General features: G+C 41.2%; 2 protein-coding genes across 3 annotated transcripts in view; both read right to left on the bottom strand.

The window, feature by feature from the left end:
• Positions 1-346: 346 nt before the first annotated feature.
• bmp3 (bone morphogenetic protein 3) lies at positions 347-5102 on the bottom strand. Its single transcript, XM_034090188.1, has 3 exons — positions 4826-5102; positions 2725-3638; positions 347-538 (listed from the first exon to the last, which is right to left on the bottom strand). Exons 1-3 carry the CDS (start codon positions 5100-5102, stop codon positions 347-349), a joined length of 1383 nt encoding a protein of 460 aa, XP_033946079.1.
• Positions 5103-8115: 3013 nt separating this feature from the next.
• cfap299 (cilia and flagella associated protein 299) overlaps positions 8116-22400 on the bottom strand; it is a 108192-nt gene continuing 93907 nt past the window's right edge. Inside the window, exons 5-6 of one of the 2 annotated variants that reach the window (XM_034090232.2) lie at positions 11764-11893; positions 8116-10205 (exon numbers count right to left, since the gene is read on the bottom strand). In XM_034090232.2, coding sequence (XP_033946123.1) covers positions 10113-10205; positions 11764-11893 — 223 coding nt within the window. In that variant the 3' untranslated portion in view covers positions 8116-10112. The remainder of the gene's footprint in view (positions 10206-11763; positions 11894-22400) is intronic. The other variant, XM_034090231.2, reaches the window with a different exon arrangement.

The raw sequence follows: 22400 nt of genomic DNA on the forward strand, positions 1-22400 counted from the left end.
GATACTGAGTTTGTGATTCATCCATCGCCTGACGGATAGTTGAGCAGCGATGGTAAAGACATAAAGTGGTGAAATGGGAGCATGGAGATTTGACTTTCCATTCCAGTTATCTGCCACGAGGACAACTCACAGGATCCATTCCTTCCCATGAACAGTCTCCTCTTCACCTGGAACAACAGGCGCGACTCTCCTCCAGTGCAAAACGGAAGTTGGGTTCAAAGGTGGGTTTGGAAGTGAAGGAAAGTAAGACTGAGGGAACAGGAGGAGAGAGTGTCGTTTTGGCTACACTTTTTTTCTTTGCTGAGTTTTTTTATGAACAGGCATTTAAGGGGGGGGGGGGAATAAACTATCTACAGGCACAAGAATCTACAGTCATGTTGGGGTATACTTTCAACACCACGTTCTTGTCTTCATCGAAGAAGAGGATGCTGAGAGAAGACATCTTCTCTGGGACACAGCATGGCTCGGGGATGCCGGGGACGACGCCCACCGCCCGCACTATGCTCTGGATGGTGGCATGGTTGGAGGGCTTCAGAGCCTAAAGCAAAAGGACAACAAAGTTAATAAATGCCACGTTATGTTGTATGGTTGAATTCCATGATCAGAATGAATCACTTGAAAGCAAACGTTTTTCTTTGATTATACGAACATTTCAATAAAGGGATTCTCTTTTACCCCATATACCATCTGTCTTCGGAAGTGAACACAAAAAGTCAATTCTATCCAAAAGGTCCTGTTTTAATTATGAACCACTGTACTTGCCATAGTTGTGTATGCATTGTCATGTTCTAAAAGGACAAACTTGTTATTGATATTTCAGGTCCAAACACATTTGTTTGGATAATCTTGATCAAACGGTTTAGTCCAACGATCCAGTTTGTGCTTCCCCTGACTTTGTTGTTGTGATATTATCGGAGCAATTACTTGAATGACAATAGAGTTATATAAAAGATGGCTAGATCTGGCCTTCGCACAACAGGTTCAAATCAAACCCAACGTTAATAAAGGTGACACTTCATGTATCTGCCCTGTGAAACAGGGTCCCACTGAAATGTAATGTTTTTTTACTTGGCCCAGCTACACTTTTCCACAAAGTTTAAAATCGGGCCAGTAGTTTTTAAATAATCCCCCTGATAAAAAAGCAAACCTCCTTGGCGGAGCTAATAAGACCTAAGTTATAAAACAAGAGGCCTGGACAGTATCTCTTACAGAGGTCTTTGTGTTACTACCATTCAGAGCTAATTCAGAGCTAATTTGACAAGTTTGCATATCAATCCTATAACGCACACTAAACTGAATATTGTTCCGTGCATCCAACAAGCAGCCGCCTGTAGATCAAAGACCCAGGCCCTGAGTGTGGCTCTACCCCCAGCAGTTCACACACCTGATCAGCTGCTTCGTGTCTTAGCAGGACCCTATAAGTGACAGCTCACCTTCTAATAGTAGCTATTTAGCAGCTTCTAAAGCTTTTGGTTGACAGCAGAGAAACAACATCACAGGATCACAGACAGCAAACCTACAAGAGAGGGAGGGGCCGGCCTCAGGCCCTAATGCCCCACTTCTGGGACTAATTACGTCCGACTACAAAGGCCGGAGACTCCGAGGTAATGAATTAAGTGGATGGATCTCGTGCATTCCGGCCATGTTTAAAATACCTGTGATGTTATCTTGTCACCGGAGCCACAAGCTAAGATGCGAGCTGATGTTTAACATTCGTTTTTTGTATCTTTCACTTCTTGGTATGAGGTTTAAATGTGTACGCATATGTTGTTTTTTCCTGTTAAGAACAATGAATACATCGGTCTGAGAGAAGAATCTTGTTTGTGTTCCTCGAGCATTGTTTTAAACTTTCAATGATTATGATATCGAGGTCAGCCACCTGCTCGTAGGAAGTTGGATATTTGAGCTATTTGAGTTTTTCCAACTTTTGGTTCCAAAGCCATATAGATTGCATTATTTGTAATTCGACCATTTATACTGCATGTTTAGTGAAGTTAAGTACGCTCTGGACTTAACTTTACTTTATCACAATGGTATAACTGTAGCCCTGATGCATACATTTATAGACGTAATGACCTTAATTCCTAGAGATAAAAGCACAAGCTGTAACTATTTATTGTGGGAGTTGAAGATTAAAGCAGATGGCATTCCGTTTCTTTGCCATGATCATCTATAATATAAGACAGACAGGCTTCAGGGACATCTGATATGAATGTTATCCAAGTGCACATAACACAAAGCAGCAACAGTAAAGGGGCTGTGTACTTAATGGCCAAATGTACTGATAGCTCAACATAGCCTGCTCCATGTACAACACATGTGCCATACTGGCTGAAAAAAGAGTTAAATGTAAAGTACAGAAGGATGCGTGTAGTCTTCTGCACTGCATCTAAAATGCCTCAATATGCATTTACTTTCTGTCAATACAGATCATGAACTGATATACAAATACAAATGGACTACTTCTATTGGCTGAGAGGGAACAGAACCTTGTTAGAGGAAGTGTTGAGAGTTAAAACCAGTAGTGTTGCGTTTCCAAACTTGTTGGCAACCATTGTTTACTTGTAAACCTGTTGTATTTGTTGACCCATATTAAATATAATCCAGTCATTTCAAAGAGAACAATGAATAATGCCTGGAAAAATAAATGTATTTTGGGTGGCTTTTATGCTTTGTGTGTTTTCCCATTACTGAACCACAGCAGAAGTGCACTATAAGTCTCACCTTTGGCATGGGGAACTGGCAAGATCCTGAGCAGTAGTAGGCATCAAACGACTTTGGTGATATAATCCATTCACTCCATCCAATGTCAGCAAAGTCCACTTTCAGGTATCTGCGAGCACAGTTCCTAGGCTCGTTCCACTGCTTCTTTCGAGCCTTTTTAATCGTCTGCTCGTCGAACTGAAGCAGAGGCATCTTGTGCCGCTGATTCTTGCGTGTCTTTTTACGTGGGCGACGGGCCTGCTTGTTTTCAAAAGTTTCGTACGGACTCGTCTCATCCCACCCGGTCGTCTCGTACGGATACTCGGGCCCGGGGAGTTCATTGTTCTGCAACGGGAGCAGAACATTCACTGAGCGCTTGTTTCTGGCCTGCGGTTGTTCTTGTTCAGTGTTGTTTCGCTCACGCAGTCCCAATTGGGAAATGGAGCCCTCTCCTCCCACCGAGTGGTGTCTCTGGAGGGTGGCTACCACACTTTCAGGTTCTGAAATGGCAGAGTCATTGGCGTAAACCAAGATGTAGGGCGAGCGGTCAGACAGGAGCTTCTTCCACTGCTGGGGCCCTTGTGAAGTCACATCGATCCCTATGAGCAGCTCGTCGTGGTGTTTGGCCTGGTTGACCACGCGAGTTATGTCCTTCCACTGCCAGGATATGAAGTCCCTGTAGAGGGTGGACACATTGATCCGGAAGTGTCCAAGAGTCCTTATCTCGTTATCCACCGAGGCAAAGCTCCATATGACCATGTGGATGTGGTTGTGCCTCCGGGGGCCATGGCGACCACAGCTTTTGGACCTGGAGCAGCCCTGGGTTCTGTTCTGAAGGTCTCCGATGTAGTAATGAAGAGTGGCAGACAAAACGTCTTCCGATTTGGTGAGGGCGGTGAGGTTGAAGATCTGCAGCTGCTTGTTGTTTATCGTACCTGTGTAAATAAAGAATAATATTAATTACATAATGCAACACAGTTGTACAGGACATCAGAACTAACCAACTTTCCTATTTTCCCTTTTACAATGTTTGACATAATGATATGTTTGCATTCACTTTTTGATGGTCTAACATTTTACAGATAAAGTTTCATTTGCTCATTTTAAAATATCTGTGTTTTCATTATCTCCCTCCCTCCCCAATACTCTACAAAACATTCTTCAAGTTTAGTTTTTTAACTAAACAACTTTGACAGTTATGTGTGCAGATCATCCAGAGTAACAGGATGGTGTTGACCTATAGCCTACCTCTTTATAAATGAAAAAATTAAATATTTCACTTTTTGTTTATAACATAAATATAACTCCATTAATCTCTATTAATGTGGGATAGAAGCATAGTTCTCCAAATAATTTACAACCTTGGAAAATGAAAGCAAAACTGTCTGCATAGTTATATATTTGTAATTTAGGTGAACTGACCCTTTTAAAACCATGACATACAACTACCCATAGGAGGCAGTGCAGTCCAACACACTTTGAAACTGGTAGTGGAAACTGAAAATAGTGCACATGTCCTATTGATAATTCCACCCCGTAGCCTGTGAAGCAATTACAAGCTTATAAAATTGAAGTTACTACCAAAGTTCCCTGAAAAAAAACAACTATCAAAATCCCTTTAAATGCAGAGACTCACTGCGGTGAAGTCTCCCAGATTCTAACGCAACACATGCAAGCTGGGCATCTGCCAGATGCTGGCTCCGGAGAAATCTATCTGGAATATCTGACACTTAAATCTGAGAAGAAAAATGCTTCGGGAAAGGATTTTTGCATACAGAGTTCTCTCTGCTTTTGGCGCATGGAATGGGTAACAGGTTGATCATATGTCCATGACTGGATCAACAGGTGTATCTCGGTTTCAGCTCAGTACACCAGGACGTGAATGGTTCAGGTTTTGGGGATATTAAAAAACTTAATGAGGATAATAAGCATTTGTTGGTATGAGAATACGTTTTGTGGCCACACACATCGTTGCACTTGTAATTTGCGGATAATTACAACTAAGCAATGCAGGAGACGCTACCAGATCCAGTTTATATTAACCAACATTTACGCAACAATGCATACATGCCTCCTCTCGACTGGCAGTGTTGATAACATGCGTAAAAGTTTGGGCACCTACCCCATTGCGCTTTGAAACTGCGGACAGTGTTGCCGTCCTTGAAGGGAAATCCAGCCCGGTTGTACTTCGCGTAAAGCATCTGCATGTGTTCCGTCATTGTATCCTGTAAAAGCAGATCCTGGTCGTCTTTCGCAGGGTGCTTTTTATCCTCTGAATGCGTAAAATCCACCTTTCGCTTGTCTGGGAAACTGTCTGTTTTCAGCATCGCGCAGTATCCAACGCACAGATAACTCCATCCGTAGAGCAGCACGACCACGAACCGAGAGTAAAGAGCCATGCTCGAGCCAAAGTGAAGGTAGAAGCAGAAAAAACAACTATTTGTGGAAAGTCTAGCACGTTTCCAAATGTGGTCTCTACCTCCGGAAAAACATACCATCACCTGAGGAGTCCTCACTTAGAAAATGATACCATCACCTTTGACACCAGGCACAGCGAGAGGGAGGTGGGAACATGAGAGCGTTATCCAAATTGTCTCTCAGGGCTGTTAAAGTCAGTCAATGATAACAGTATCGGAGCGCTGGAGAAGGTGCAACAGATGCGGCAGAAGTAGGCTGCTAAAAAAGCGACGCATTTGGTTTTGCACCCGAGCAATGAACTGATTTCAGGGCAGCAGTCAACCGTCCCCCCGTCTCAGCTTTCATTGAAGGTAAAGCATGTTGTGCTTGGTATTATAGGACTTGAGGGACCAGCTGGGTATTCCTCTCTCTCTCTCTCTCTCTCTCTCTGACACACGCACGCACACACGCACGCACGCGCGCGCGCACACACACACACACACACACACACACACACACACACACACACACACACACACACACACACACACACACACACACACACACACACACACACACACACACACACACACACACACACACACACACACAGAGAGAGAAGAGTTTCCTGTTCGGGGTAGTTCTTCTAAAATATTGTATTACGTGACATTCCGCCGATGTATTGAACATATTTGAATATCTGAGCGGCTGCCACAGAGCAGCCGCTCCGTGCGTAATTTCTACTCCGCAGAGCTGTGCGTCTGGGCCGCGCTGCTGAATGAAGCGGCTTATTGTCGGCATTAAAGGCTCTCTCCCCTATTTAGTTTAGTTCAATGGAGTTAAGCACACACATCCTGTACCATCACCGTCCTGTAAACACCATGCCGCCCTCCACCCCCCGCCACGGGCTTCTCTTTCAGGGGCACTCGGGAGGAAATGATTAGGGTATTTCCCCGCCCTTGGACATCTGATGGCAATAATATTAGCATGCCATGTCCTCTATATGGGGGTTTAACCCCTTCAACTAGCAGGAGATGGGCAGGAGAGAATCCGTTAAAACAAGAACAGCAGCAGAATGAACATCAGACTGGATCAACTCAATATATATTTTTCACATGTTGTGCACAAGTAAGACATTAACACTTGAGGAGACGATGTGTCACATTCTGAACACTGACGCCTCATATTGTTATTTTAAATCACCTTTTCACCCATCACTTAACTATCTATGAACTGGAGGAATTAGCTCAGACCACTGTTAGGTACGCTGCGCATGCGCTGACTTTTGCTTTAAAGAGGCCCTATTCTGCTCATTTTCAGGTTCTTATTTGTGTTTTATGCCTCTCATGTTTCCATGATTTGATGTTCAAAAAGCTCTTTATTTGTCTCGTACTGCCTTCTGCAGCACCTCCTTTCATCCTCTGTCTGAAACCAGAGCCCAGTCTGCTCTGATTGGTTAGCTGGCCGGATCTGTTGTGATTGGTCAACCTTTTAGAGATGTGCTGGAAATGACCCGCCCCATAGCATATCACACACTTTGTTGGAGCGCTAACCAATAGAAGCACACATAGATACAATGGAGGCGTTTCAGGCTTAGTGTGGGAGAGAAACTTCTTCTGGAGGGAACTTTAGGATTGTAGCCTTTGCAGACCAATTACATGCACAAAAACCTAAATAACACTACAGGAAAGAGACAACCCCAAAGCACAACATGGCCCCTTGAAAACTAAAAGTGATATACTTTAACAGGATGCATACTGTATGTCTGGATGTTTTGTGTTATCATGGAGAAACTGAATAAAAACGCTTATCAACATTCACATAATAAATCATTTTTGTGGCTTCAATTGATATTATGGGATTTAAAACTCCAGGAAAACTAGTGTGCACTCTTTTTGAATGGAGAACATGTAAAAAACACAATTAAAAACATGAAGTGAGTTTTAATTATTATTCATAGTGCCCATGGTTCTGAATATACTTAGGTTAGGTTGTTTTCTTTATTAGTTGTATTTTAATTTTACTGCAGGTGAAAATAAAATGTCAATATAATATGAATAAAATGTACATTCAATCAAATAAACATATTCGTTTATTCCCATTCCGTTAGGCGGTAAATGAAAGAGTTGACAACCAATCAATGAATCGCTCAAAGAATTGTGAAAATGAGAATAGCATGAAACTAAAATGAAGTGAATGGGTTAATATGTAATTAATGCTGATTGTAATTGTTGGATGAAACATTTTATAACAAGAGTCCAAACTTCATGAAGATACCTGAAATGAATTTGGAACTGAAATTGTAAATGTATATAGAGGGTAGAACAGTGGTTCTATGGCCCAGTTGAGTTTGAATCCACCTCTTTACCTCATGTTGTGTGTTAGGGGCAAGTCCAGGCCTCAAACTAATAAAACCATGCTTCAGTAAAAACCCAACTGCTTAAAAGCCCAATAAAATGAATGAAGAGGGATATAAGCATTTCAATTAGATTTCATTGTGAAATCATTACTATTTAGAGACACATGATTTGTCTGGCTGAGATCCAGCAACTCGTTTTTTTCAGTTTTTAAGGTCTTGCACAGAAGTACACAGATGTACGGCACATATAAAAATAGCATTTTTACCAGCTTTTTAAAGCGCCCATTTGTCACGAGCTGTTTTGATTGGTCGGTGTTCTGAGCGACTGATTCCACTTTGAAAGGAGGGAGAGCTGTTTCATCACCATCGACGAGCCACATGAAGGAGCAGTGGTCTGTAAAGCTAAACAGCTGTAGATGAGGGTGAAATGTTCATTTGCCACCCGGCCAGTTTGAATTCGTGTTACCAAAACACAAAGCAGGGCAGATAGTGACAGGTGGACCGCCCTGGCCCGAGGTTAAATCATCTGGCCTTTGACAAAGAGGTCAAAGAGGAAATGACATTCCCCAAAGCAATCCTTTGCCAAATGTAAATGTACTTCTCATCCTTGTTAGTCCAGTTAGTTTTGTTGAGACAAAAGCAGAGACTATAACCTGTTTTTCAGAGCCTTTTTTATTTCATGAAGAGCGACATTTCTTTATTTTATATACTTCATGTTACACTATATTTAAAGACATAACAATAACAACACATTCGAGACAATGTGTAATGACGGAAGAAACTGCCCAACGCCAATATTGGTAGTTGTTATTTAAAACTCTGGAAGACTTATTCACATGTATTTCATCATTATGCCACAACAGACTGAGATTCAACATCTCCTTTTTAAGAAAAAAAGAAAAAAAATGAACTGACGAAGAAAACCCAAAACCCAGACCCCCATTCCCCAAACCCTTGCTTTTACAGAACCAGAACCCACATCCATGTGTCACCACACCACACATGGCCAACAGGGTCCAATTCAGTCAAAACAGATGCAGCTGCTCTGGTAACCGGGTTGCTGAGGAACATTAGAGGTTAGAATTTACTCATTTGTTTAAAACCTCGTAACTTCAAATTAGTACCACGGCAGGTTGAATATGGCTCGAGTTGAAAGGAAAGGTTTGATTCTTGTCTATGCGTTATATTAACCTAAAGGAGACTATAAGTGCAATGGAAAGATGGAAAGCAGGGCCAAGCAGCTAGCCTGGCTCTGTCCAAAAGTAAAAAAAAACATCATGGCCAGGAAATGTATAGATAATCCAGGAATTCCATGAAACAGTGTAACACAACCCCCATGTTAAACCACAGCTGGTTTTTGTATTGATTAAACACAAATGAGATATAACGCTTTATATAATCAAGCTTGAGATTTTCTGGCGGGCAGATTTTTAAACCATTGGAACGTCTAGTTGTTCCCCAATTTCCAGTGTGTATGCTAAGCTAAATTCAGCTAAGCTAACTAAACTAAGCTAACTAAGCTTCTGGCAGTTACATACATTTACCACACAGACAGAAGAAGGGCTATCCCCATCCAACTCCAAAAGACCATGTCAAACTATTTTTCTTAACACGTGTATTTGTCTTGTTTTAAATGCATTTTTTGTAACAAGATAACATGATAAGGAACCTTTATTTCTGTTAAGGTACATCAATGCTGGACTTTGTGGATTACCTGTATTTTAAGTTTTTTTCGGAGCATTTAAAAGAATGTGGGGAAATTGTGGGGAGTTAAAGTTAAGATATGTATATGGACTACATTTAGCAGGTTTCCTTGTAACTACGGAAACAAATGTTACCTCTCAACTACACGTTTAAATAGTCATTTATGAATACATAATAAAGGCCCTGTGATTTGTAAGCTTGTAGGGGGGCAGATTATATCATATGTTTCAATCATAAATGCATGCAAGAAATTAAAAGGAAGCAAAGTTGCCTACAGTTTCTAAATAACTTCCTGACGAGGGTTATTTAAAGAAATGTCTTCTTCAGTGAATGACTAATATGTAAATGATAGGGCACTTTGATGTCCTGAAAAGTGTGCCTTGCATCTGGGAACATGCGGAATGCTTTAAGCCCATTACCCATTCTTCCAGTCCAATTGGAGCTACCGCAGCCTGGGGGAGGACATAAAAAGCCGCCCCCATCATCTTTCAAAGCTCTTACGCCTTTAATTTGTTTAGACAAACAGCCCAAAACAGGCCAGGCTAAACGACGGGACGAGCCCGGGGTCCCAGAGCAAGCATATTCCATTCCTCTGGGGAATCCCAAATTAACTAAGGGTCTTCATTTCGGGGAATTAGGAAGTCAAAAAACTCTATAATACAATTGTAATAAAAGTTAATGGGAGGAAAAAATCTGAAGTATAAATTGACATTTTTAAAGAATTTTGCAAGTGAACTTGTCACACTAGTCCATCCACTTGTGCATCTGGGAATCCAATGTTAAAAGCCAATTTTTCCACTGCAGCACCTCCACCCAGATGGTATGCATGATATGAGGGCAACAGTTTGTAAATGACGGTGCAACTGCAGCCACTTGGTGAAATTAGAGGCTTCCTGCACTCTCCAATATGTGCCATATGTATGAATGTGTCGGCAGCAGCCTCTGAAGATCAGACCGTCCTGATGTTGTGGTCGTAGATGACGACATGGATGTAGAGGTCCGACTGTAGGAAGGTCCGGTTGGAGTCCTCACCAGGACCAGACTGGAACCCAGCACAGAGTAAGAGTGGTTAGTAGGGCTTGATGGACTACAAGGTGCATGCAAAGTGAATTGTTTTGCCTGCCATAGATGTGAAATTAAGCAAAGCCTCAGATATCGAAACACATTTATTTGTAATAAGACGTATTGTGAACTGTGAATATCAAATCTGATACGGCCCCACCACTAAGATGTGAAGCCACTAACAGCTGGGAACATTTATTCAAGGCTAAGTATGTCAAAAGCTTCTAGTGGGAGTGAATCCATAGCCAACCATTACACTCAATTTACACTTTTACCTCAAACACACTTGTGGGTGTCCTAATAAGTGAGTCGGTCTTCCTTTGCAGGTTCAAAAGAGCGTCAATAAAAATGGTCCAATACAAAAATGACTTTATGGACACTTTGGGAAATGCTGGGTAACCTAAATGATAAGCATCTGTTTGTCAGGAAAACAACAATTAACACTCAAATAATCTAAGAAACTTAAAACTTTTACTTAGATTGAATCAAGCCATGGTTATAACTGACCAATTAAAAACCCTCCACCCCCAAACCCACTTTCTGGCTAGGATTACACGAGCAGAAAAACAAACAAACCACCCAAAGTGAGTTGATGTGAGAATTGATTTTGGAAGGTTGCACTGCCTATCTGTGGGCACATGATTGAGCTAACACTGGGTTAAAAGCCGGATGGTTCTGTTCTGCTCCGTGCCGAGCCAATCTGGGCCAGTGTCTGGGAACACGGGTGGTTTGCTGTGTCTGGCTTCCTATGCCTTCTCTTGTGTTTTTAATAGACAGCCTGGTCGGGGCGGTGCTCGACCGCAGCTAGAACACTGTGCTGCCATTTTGGCGATTGGCCTCAAACACGCAGTCCCCACAACTCTGTCTGCAATTTCAAAATAGTTCAGCCCCACACCAACTTCTTCCCAACCCCCCCCCAGCAAAGAGGGGAACTGGAGAAAAGAAGAAAAAAACACAGTCTGTCAGTCGTTAGTCTTCCAGGGCCCCTGTCAGACTCTGAGCATGGAGGAAGCACCTGCCTCGACCCCTTGATCCTCCATTCTTTGTGCAGGTGGAAAGCAAAATACTTTTCCTTCACACTGGTTTACTCTTCTCTTAGTCCCTCCAACTGATAACCCTTTGCTCTAAGCTCCTTCAAAACAAGTAATACGTTTAATCTCGGGGTCAATTGTTGCTACGAACTAGTCAATTAATAAAGTCGGCAAAGTAACTTTAAAATAACTTTAAATGTTTCTTTGCATTTGATAGTTACAACTATATACATTGGAAGTAATATAATGGCATTTTAGGCAAAAAAGACCCCAGTACATATTAGAAAATAAGGGGGATGATACATTGCAAATAAGTGAATTGAGAAATACAGTTTGTTTCATTGATAAGCGCGAATACTTTAACAAATGTGTTCTGCCCCTATTGCCTTTTTGCTTTTCAGGGACCTTTTTAAAGCAGTGGAACAGGTGCACTTATCTCATTAGCAGTGCCATTTGTCTCCCTGGGGCTTACAAAAACACAGGACAACAACATAAACAAACACCTACCATGGGGTCCACATTCAGGATCTTTTTGTCCCTCTTGTTCTTGAAGAGAAGGCCGTTTGGGTCGTCATAAATGACCTCAAAGTTAGGGCTAGAGTTGGACGTGGACACCCGTGTCTTCCAGTTGTAGTAGCTGTAGAGAAATGGTAACAGGTTAGTCGACTGAGAAAGACACGTCTTAAGCTTAAATGTATAATAAGTACAATTTGCGCTACAAGACTACACCTCTTATATATTTGGTTGAGTTGTGTACTACCTACACTAAAATGGCCTCGTCTTTGTGCATGCGTTAGCTGGAAGCTGTCATGAGTTAACTTTCTCCCGAGTTTAAACCACAATGTTACAATACTTTTTGATATTTTTGGTCTTTAACTTTTTAACCAGAGGAAGTTATTAGCTATCGGACATCTCGATCTTAAATAAATATTCAGTGGTTTCACAAGTTTTAAATCCGCAGGTTGGTTAGATTAAACTTCGATGGAAAATGTGGCTTTAGGTAAAAAACTTCTGAACGATGAACACTGAAGACATTCTAAGTAGCAGAAGCTGCCAGCACTGACTGAAACATTGGTAAAGACAACAACTCCCATACCATACTACTTCATAACCCCACTACACTCCTTATTCTGTTATTATTTAGTTACTAAGTGTAGTAAGGTAACTAAAAGACAGTAGTTTTGGGTTGCACTGGTTTTGCTGTTTTGTTTGTTTTTGTGGGCCCACACCGGCTTGCTTGCTTAAGAGAAAACACATTTGAAACTCATGTATTTCAATGAAACCCAGAAACTGGGTTTTGGAGCAAACTCTGTGAACCATGAAACCAATTTATATTGCCACTTTTGTTGCATTCTGTTCGTTCATTTCTCTTCCCCTCTATTGGAAATCAATGGATCTAGCATCTACAGTGTACCTTGGGTTTCACTCCCAACAGTTGCAGAATTTCACTTGAATATAAAAAGTTAAACAGGTTTTGTTAAAAGTCTGGCTGTGATTGGTAGATCGCATTGCTGCAACATAACACAGAATGAACAGTGACCTGTTGAATAATATAAGGAAGAACTGGTGACTGTGTTCGGTGGTAGTGGTGTGGCCATTTGGAGATCTAACTTTCTTGAACATTTTCCTTTATAGCCTCCCACAGCCAGGAGGCTTTAAACCAACATGGGCACCATATTGAGGTTATGACTTTGCATGTTTCATGGAGGAAGGGAAACTTTATGGATTACAGAGCAATACACGGTCATTGTTATCGTATTCATATTCAACAGCAGGTAATAAAAGAACCCTGCATTGCAGAATAAGAAAGGAAAGCAACCTGCAGAGCCAAGTATCTTTTTAAGAGCTGCAGAAGGGAAGCGTATGTTTCCAATTTGATTGCGAGGGCACTGCGTTGGAGTTCACCAAGCCAGGCATTAGAGTAAAGCTGTGGCTAATAAGTGAATGGAACCAAAGAGAGGGTTGAATTCCAAAATAAATGAACGATTAATTTACAGCATCCTATTGGACCATGCATTGCTTTTAGGTTTTGTGTTATTTTTGAGACACCAGAGCAGTAGTGTATAACTTGGTGACAGAGTCAAAAGGACACAAATGACTACTGCAGGTAGGGGTGGACGATATGACGATATATATCGTCGTGACGATATTAGGTCTCCACGATATGCTTTTTCAGAGATATCGTATCTATCGTGATAAAAAAAAAAAAAAAAAAAACTATATATAAAAAAAACTTTTCCCTTCAGTTATGCTAAAGTCTTTTATTGCACTTCAAGTCTAAAGTTTTGGAACTGACTTTTCGTCATTGATGTTTTACGTTTTACTTACGTAGTTATGTTTTACCCTCCTTTTCATGTTTATTGATGTTCACTGCTAGTGCTACCTCAGAAAGTTCATTTTTATACTGAGAAACTGTGCCTTGAAGCCATGTCAAAATGTTGAATTGTTCATTCAGGGATTCATTTCAGAAATAAAACCAGCTTGAAATGCTATTTTGGTCTGTTACTCCTTTTTGTTTTAGTTTCTGTTACCTTGTAGGTGCTTGTACTGTTAAGTAAGTTGAAAAATAACCTTAATAAACGACATGAAAAAATATCGTGATATATATATCGTCTATCGTGATACTGCTTGAAAAATATCGTGATAATATATTTTTCAATATCGCCCACCCCTACCTGCAGGTTACTTTAATGCATTTAGCATGTGCATTATGATTTATTTCTTACAACTCAACAACCACAGGTCAAGGTTCTCCACTGTCTGACCGGGTGTCCCTCAAGTGTAAGTATTGGGTCCATTCCTGTTCATCATATACCTCCTTCTCCTTGGCACTATCCTACGTCCTCATAATGTCCACTTCCTGATACACAGGTGAACCTCTCCACCAAACCAAACACTGCCCTGCCGCTCACCTCTCTCATCACCTGCTTCCAAGACATCAGGAGCTGGATGAGCAGGAACTTCCTCAAACTCAATGGCAACACAACAGAGGCCCTGCTCATTGGCTCCAGACCCACCCTCTCCAAAGCTCAACACTCCACTGCCTCCTACCTCATTATAGATTAGGATGTAACGATACCAAAAACTCACGGTACGATAATATCGCGATAAAAAGTCCACGGTACGATATTTATCGCGATATTGAAAAATAAAGGAAAAAATGTGAATTTTTTTTTACATTTTTTTTTTTATTTCTTTATTAAATAATACATCTGATTTGTACAGCATTTTTGTAGGATAGTAGTATTTTAAAGTGTCAACAATATAATAATCAGACCCTGCAATAGAATAAAGTTTTTCAAGTAACTCACTCATTCAGCATCATCAAGGTTATCTTTTAGGAATATGAGCATGTCCACATTTCCAGGTAGAAGCTGGGATGTTTGGGTGTTTACAATATCCCCTGCTGTGGAAAAAACTCTCTTGCTTGGTACTGATGTCGCTGGGACAGAGAGATATGCTTTGGGCAGTGGGTAAAACTGCGCATTGTCTCTCCACCGCTTCAAAAACAATACCGTTTTTGCCAAGAAGGTGAGGCTTATTGACCGGGCGAGATATAAACATAATGTTGGTACTTGTCAATGTCTCTAGGTATGTATATGTAGCCCTGTAAATACGATGTCCTTTTGTGTTATCTGTTGTTGTATGTTCATGTTGTAACCATGTTGGACAGTTCTCCCTTGAAAAAGAGATCGATGATCTCAATGGGACCATCTGGTTAAATAAAGGTTTAAAAAAATATATATATTTAAAAAAAACATCCCTATTATAGATACATTCCTTGTTTATTACTCCAACCAAGTAGATATTGTTCGCAAATTGGTAGGGTCAATCTTTGTCAAATTATTCATCACCTGAAGCTACCCAAACAAAATGATAGAAGAAACATGTTTGTTGATGAAAAGAAAATTATAAACAGCAGCATGACATTCGTAAATCCTTTAATACTTTAATTGTTATTGCTAAAGCTTAACATTTTTGAATCCTCAATTGTTACATTATTTAAGTGAGGTTCTTCAGAAAAAAGGCACACCAAGGTTTTGTAACATTCAAAGCATCAAAAGCCAGCAAATGCGGGACTTCCGGTGAGGCACGAGGCTGATGGCAGCAAGATACTGAGCGCTGAACAAAATCCCCTTTTTCGATAGGTCTGGTAGCCCGGTGCCTCCACTGTTTACATTCATGGGCGCGTGATATGACGTCATCGGCAGGCGACGGTCTGTATATGGGCTATACCATGCTTGCGTTCCAATAGTCCATTTAGCTTAGGAACCTTCCTAACCAAGTGAAATGACCCGGAAGTCCCTCAGTGGCAGCCATGATAAGTGCCGTTCCAATTCTCCAAATGAAAGGAAAGGAGGTATCAAATTTCCTTTATCACCTCCTTTAGCTTAGGAACCACTGGACCTCCCTAACAGAAAGGAGAGGAGAAAATGCTGCCCCACAATTTCATTTCATTTCAAACCTTTATTTAACCAGATTGGTCCCATTGAGATCATAGATCTCTTTTTCAAGGGAGACCTGCAGCATATAGGTTCCACATGAAACATAAAACAATAAAGGACATTATACATTATATTTACAGGATACATAGTTATAGACATTTACAAGTGCCCATAGTATCAGCAAGCATTTCATTTAGCCTAGCTTTAAAAACATGCAGAGGAATGAGATTGCTCAGTTTCAATTCTTGCTGAAGATTGTTCCAAGCAAGTGGAGCTGCGCACATAAAAGCTGTCTTACCTAAGACAGTCCTTGCTCTTGACACATCTAACAAGACTACATCCTGTGATCTCAGACAATAGCAGCTTGCAACTCTCTGTGTTATCAGAGAGCAGATATAATATGGGAGTTTACCCGACAAAGCTTTATAAATAAAAGTGTACCAATGACTGAGCCTCCGTACAAAGAGTGATGGTAAACCTGCCTTGCAGCCGCAGCATTTGCCGTCACTCAACAGTCGGCCGTTCACGGAAACAACCGATTATGACCGAGAAATGATATCATGAAAGTTACGGTGCTTATTAAGCATTTTAAAACATAGGTGGTAAGTTGCCAAAGTGCTTTGTTTTGAACTTTTATCAGTATTATAATCAAAAAGAGAAATATGAACGTTAGTTTTTACTTAAATGATCAAATAAAGTCAACATCTCACAGTCTTTACTGAGCTGTGTGGAGTTTGTTAAACTTTTAAAAGATGTTTGAATGGTGATATACACAGTGATAGATGTTAAGGACTAACGTTTATAATAAATACATTTGTATTGATTTTAAGATCTTTTCATCAATCATACGTATTGGGATCATTTGTATTAATGTGGACCGGAGGGAGAGGGTGACGAGCAGAAGTTTCACTTTCCTTTTTTATTTCAATTCCAACTTTGGTCATGAAGAATATGTTTCTCTGTTGTCCACGTTCATAAAGCAAAGCAGCAGCATCAGAGCACGGTGCAGAGTCTCTAGATGAGTTTACATCAGTCCCTCGTTCTTATTAAACATCCATGTTGTAGTCCGCTGTATAGAAAACTGTAGTTTCCATAGTTTCCCCACAGCAGCAGACGCACATTCATGACGTCCGCTGGCGCATCATAAACACGTCGGATAGTGAAAGTGCAGTCTCTTCTCCGAAGTCCTTTTGAATTCTCCTATCCACTATCCCTTAACCCCGTGACGTTTCACTCAGAGGTCAAGGAATAGACGATAGGGTTAGAACTTAGGAGGTGATTTTTGGATTATCGGAACGCAACCCATGTCATGAGAACGAGAGGGGGATGGTTTTAATGATACAGGTTGATCGGTTTCAGAGAGGTTTTCTATTCCTCAGTTTTACTGTCTGTGAGATCTGCTATGCTTTATCTTTATGCAAGGGGGGGAACAATCAGTGTTCAGTGTTAGACGTAGCTAAGTGATGCTCACAGATGTTACCAAGAAGAGGGTCGAATGGGGGGGGGAAAGGGGAGGGTTGTTACTCAGGGATCCACCACCAACTCACAACAGGTCCAGGGAATAAATACACACACAGATAAATTGGAACATTTGAATATTGTATCATTTAATGTAGGAGGACTTAAAGGTGGGGTAGGTAAGTTTGAGAAACCGGCTCGAGATACACTTTTTCTTATATTCCATGGAATGCTCTTAACATCCCGATAGCAATGAATATCTTAAGTGCTTTGACAAAAAATCCATAAAATTTCATCTGGAGAAGCCGTAATACTGTAAAAAGTACAACCAATCCGAAACGGATTGGATGGCCTACCTGCCTGTCAGCCTTCCATCGGGGCACAAACTTATCTCGTGCCCTCATTGGTCATGTGCGTGTTCGTGTGTGTTGGAGGAGGGGCTCTATAAGGAAGTGGCAGATTTTCTCCGGTTGTGTATTTTGAAATTCTAGCGATCTCGAGCCGGTTTCTCAAACTTACCTGCCCCACCTTTAACTCTCCGTATAAACGTTCACAAATCTTAGATTTCTTACGTAGAAAGAAGATAGATAATGCAATGTTTCAGGAGACACACCTTAAACCTAATGATATTTCAAGGGTTCAAAACAGATTATATAAACCTATTGTGGCATCAACTGATGGCACTCGCACTAAAGGAGCTATGATACTTATGAGGCGTAACTTAAATGTATCAATTGAAAGGATTGGCTCCGACAATAAAGGACGTCTAGCTTATTGCTGCACATCTATTCAGGGTAAAAAAGTGGCTTTTGTATTATGCCCCGACAGTATTTGAAGCTGATTTTTTTCCCTCAGTCACTTAATGATTACCAATTATATATTCGGTCGGACATGAATGCTTTTGTAAATAATAACCTTGACAATTCTGCTGCAACTCCATCAAGTTCTCAATAATCTGCTTCCAAAGCACTTAGGCTGCGGCCACACGAGGACGAAAACGGCTAAACGCATAGGATTAACGCAAACGCAATCGCAAACAAGCTTCCGTCCACACGCAATAGTAATCCGGATAGTGTCTGCCCACACGAGACCGCTCCGTTTAGCTCCAACTGCTGGAGAAGCTGCAGTACATATGCAGGAGCCTGTACGTGGCGCTGTAACTTCCTCCACAAAAGCAGCGAAGAAGCATGGTTGTCATGGTTGCCCTTCTGTTTATTCTCCGCGGTGGGGGCCGAGGGAACAGAGTTTTTCGCCAGTCAACGTGTATTAAAGTTTAAATCTTCCGGACAAAATTATAAAAGTGCCGGTCAAAGGTCTTCTTTGTTATTTATTGAGCTTTAAAACAAATGAATAACGACTCTATATAATATAATAATAAAATACACAGAGCCTCTCTTTTTCCTCCCTCTCTTCGGACAGCGTCAGTGTCTGTCTCATGCAGCAGCTGATCCAGTAATGAGTGACCCGGCCGACAGTAAAAAATAAACATATTTATAACTAGTTTAGGGAGTTTGAGAGGTAATTAAAATAGCTAAGGGTGATGATCTGACTTGAAGTGTGTGTTTTGCTGCAGCGGGAGGAGCTGCAGGTGAGCAGAGCTGCGTGTCTCCGTCCTGTCAGATTAGACTTCACTCGCGTTTAGGTCCATATCGAGAGAAAGATAAATAATCTGAATTCAGGGTGCAGTTTACTTTGACGCGGGGGTGAGCAGCAGAGGTGGGGAGAGGCGGGGCTATTGCCTCATCATCATTATTGCTGTAGATGTTGCACAAACAACTGTAGCATGGTCAATAGCGTCCGGAGCACGAGTGCGAGGAAGAACGGCTGTCCACAGGCAGTTCCAACTTTAACAACTTTATTAACTTCCAGGGTCGTGAATTGAACATGCAATTGTACTTGGGTGTGTGGTATATTTTCATGCACGCACGGCGCATGTTCCACAACACACAAACTGAACAACACTCAATTTTCCGATCGCTAAATTCGCTACCAGTGTCCTTGCCATTTTGCTACAACAAAGTGCACATTACTGATGCAATATGGTTGAGACCATTCAGGCTTATTCTAGAGGGGTGCAAGGAATAGTCCAAGTAGTGGGGGAGTTTTATAAAATATGTTTAAAACATAAAGATAAAAGTTATTGTTTAATGTTTTAAGGAGGTGACGCTACTCAGCCAATCAAATCGGTGCCGTCAGTGAGTCAGCACGATAGATTCAAACACACACAGAGACGAGACAAGAGGAGCGAAACAGTCGGAGTAATTTCAAATGGCAATATTTGGAATGGTAAATGACCCAGTATAAAATGGTCAGCTCTTCAGTATAAAAAAACACTACTCCTCTGTCACACAATCTGAAGCACTAGCGGGCCTGGCTGTTCCTCAGCAGCAGTTTGTGGTCCAAAAACAAAGTTGGACCTCAGGGAGAAGGCTCAGTGTACATCTGGGAAGAGGGATGTTATGTTGGCTATCGCAGCAGCAGAAAGTTGTTAAATATGGGAGCATAACGCATTGGAGAGGCTACAGGTTATATTTCCCTAGCTATGACGCTTAGCTGAAGCTAATACATGATAGCAGGTATAAAGTATTCATGACCCACATGATGTAAAATACATCTAAAAATTTTTACATTTTCATTATAAGTCCTCTGCCATCTTTGAAATATTTTCGGATGGCGTCCATATGGTTTCTGCAGTACCTGTCCCAGAGGTAATCTCTGGTGGCAAATACAACTAGTTTGCAAACACTCATTTGCATGTGAGCCATTACAAATATTTTCTGACTACAACATATTAAGCGTGCTTGCTACAAATTACAAACAAACATATAAGCAATATGAAAAAAAACTACCAATGTGGCCATTCCAAGACCAACACAGCCCCACACAATTTTGGGAAATGTAAATACATGTTTTTTCAGGACAGTCAGCTTTTGAATAGCTATGAAAAAGCTCAGCCATTCCAGTAAATAGCATTAGAGACTAACTTTACTGCTGGTATTGTGGCAACAAGGTTTTCCTTGATTGGTCACTTATCACATTCATTGAGACAGCAATTCAGAATAAGTAAGGATTTCAATTTAAAGCTGACTTGAACTTGTCTCAACAGACTTCGATTCACGAAGTCTGTTGATTCACGATTGACTTTGCTCCATGACTTGACTAACACTTGTTTTAAATGGCTCAAGACTTGACTTGGACTCGTGTTGATTTACTTTCACTTGGAAATGAACTTGGACTTGTTTGAAATTACTTGACTAAAACTTACCCTGGTGGACTTTATCTTAGGTCTTGACTTGGACTTAAATAAAAAGAAATTAACTTGGACATGTTTAAAATGACATGAGAATTGTCCTGACTAAGATTTGTCCTTGTTGACTTTAAATTGATACTTGACTAGGACTTCCAATTACTTAAAGAGCCTGTGACACGGTTTTCCCCCATCATCCAAACCCATCAATTTGAGTACATATTGTCCCCTTGAAAACCGTTACTGAACTGATTTTGGATATTTGTACTTTGATAACCATTAATCTGCCTTCAATGTTGACAATTTTCTGGATCTTCTCGCGGATTCTTCAAGTCCCGCCAAATGATGGGTGACGTCATTGCGGGCACAGCGCTCCAGCTGCACCGTTCAGGATCCCAGCATCTGCATGAAAACCTTTATATATATATACAGTCAGATGTAAACGCACGACGGCGCACACAGCAGCAAACTCAGACAGCGATGACAGGTTAATGTTGAACGTGTCTGAGAGCTCATATGAGGCTGAAGGATCGGTTTATGTTGTATCTGTTAGAAGTTTAGGAATGAGGTGCGTCAATATGGGCGATCATATGGTCATGTAGCCAGTGGTGGAATGGGACTAAAAATCATCCCGGGACTCTCGACCGGCCCACTTCGGTACCGCTAGTAAATTGTCAACGGGGGGAGTGGGGGGTGTCAGGGGCGGCGGGTGCTGTAAATAGTAAATGTAAATATGTAAATATTTGTGTCACTGCATCCTGGTAAAATACAAATATAATGTATAATGTCTGTGTCTTTGACATTAGCGCTGCTCGCCACCTGTGCCCTGTACTACGAAGCCAGTTCAACAGACCCTGGATATGTTTGAGTAACAAACAAACTAACAACAACAAACTAACAAACGAGATCTCGCTAAGCGGTCCTACGACGCTGGTGATCAACTCGGTAAATCAAGCCAGGGTTTCTCTCTCCAGCTGAGAGCGCGTTCACGTCTAAGACAGGAGTGGATCTGACTTTAATTACATTTGTCTCGAGTGTTTCGTCAACATAATGTGTTAAATAATACTTCTGCATCCAGTCTGTGACACTGTGAGTGTTGCACGGACAGATGAGGCTGGAGAAGCTGACTCAGATAAGGAAATATATGATATATTATGATATTATATGATCGATGATCTGATTGATGATGTAATATGAATGATAAGTGCGACACGTCGGCGTCTTCTCTGCATACGGCAGTTTAAACTGTATTTTCTTTATCCTGTAATATGACTTGAGAGATTTAAACTCCGCACACTGAGTTGATCTCTTTTCTATAGACACCGGAGGCGGGCAGCGTCAGGTAAAAGAAGTTATTTAGCCTTCTCAAACCTGAGCCTCACGCGCCGCCTATGGGGGATGTACTAGTTACTTATCCGACCGGCCCACTTCGGTACCGGCCCATCGGGATTCGTCCCGATGGCCAGTCCGCCACTGCACCCAGCCCACGTAAACTGTCAACGGGGGGAGCCTCGCTGCGGGGAAACGGTGGACCGAGTGTCCCGATCGGAGTGGGAATAATAATAATAATCCGTGCATTTTATCCATTAATTTCCCCAACATTGTGGTAAAAAAACCACACGTTTAATCCATGTTGTTGGTGTACTACTACAACTACAAAAAGCATCGGTTTGTTTTCTCATCAGGAAATGCAGACCGGCTCAAACAAACGATTTTTAATCATCATCCTCACGATCATTTAATGTGTTCATATGTTCGCTGAATTGACATGAAAGCACTAATAAATGTAGTTTCATCCACTTGAGTTTATAACCACAAAAATAATCGATTTGTTTTTATATCTCATCCGACGGGAGGAAATTCAGCAGCTCTCACTCCCGATTTTTAATCCAAATGTAATCATCATCTTCACCACGATCATTTATGTTTATGTCGCCGAATTGACATGAAAGCACTGACAAATATGAATATACTGTAGTCAACTTCATTAAAAC

Source organism: Pseudochaenichthys georgianus, chromosome 9, assembly GCF_902827115.2.
Source record: "Pseudochaenichthys georgianus chromosome 9, fPseGeo1.2, whole genome shotgun sequence".
NCBI lineage: Eukaryota > Metazoa > Chordata > Actinopteri > Perciformes > Channichthyidae > Pseudochaenichthys > Pseudochaenichthys georgianus.

Excerpts from the sequence above, each read along its gene's own strand:
- bmp3 (XM_034090188.1), bottom strand. The coding sequence starts at position 5,102 with ATGGCTCTTTACTCTCGGTTCGTGGTCGTGCTGCTCTACGGATGGAGT. Across the intron at positions 3,639-4,825 it reads CAGTTTCAAAGCGCAATGGG|GTACGATAAACAACAAGCAG; the intron begins GTAGGTGCCCAA and ends TTATTTACACAG. Across the intron at positions 539-2,724 it reads GCCAGTTCCCCATGCCAAAG|GCTCTGAAGCCCTCCAACCA; the intron begins GTGAGACTTATA and ends CTTTTGCTTTAG.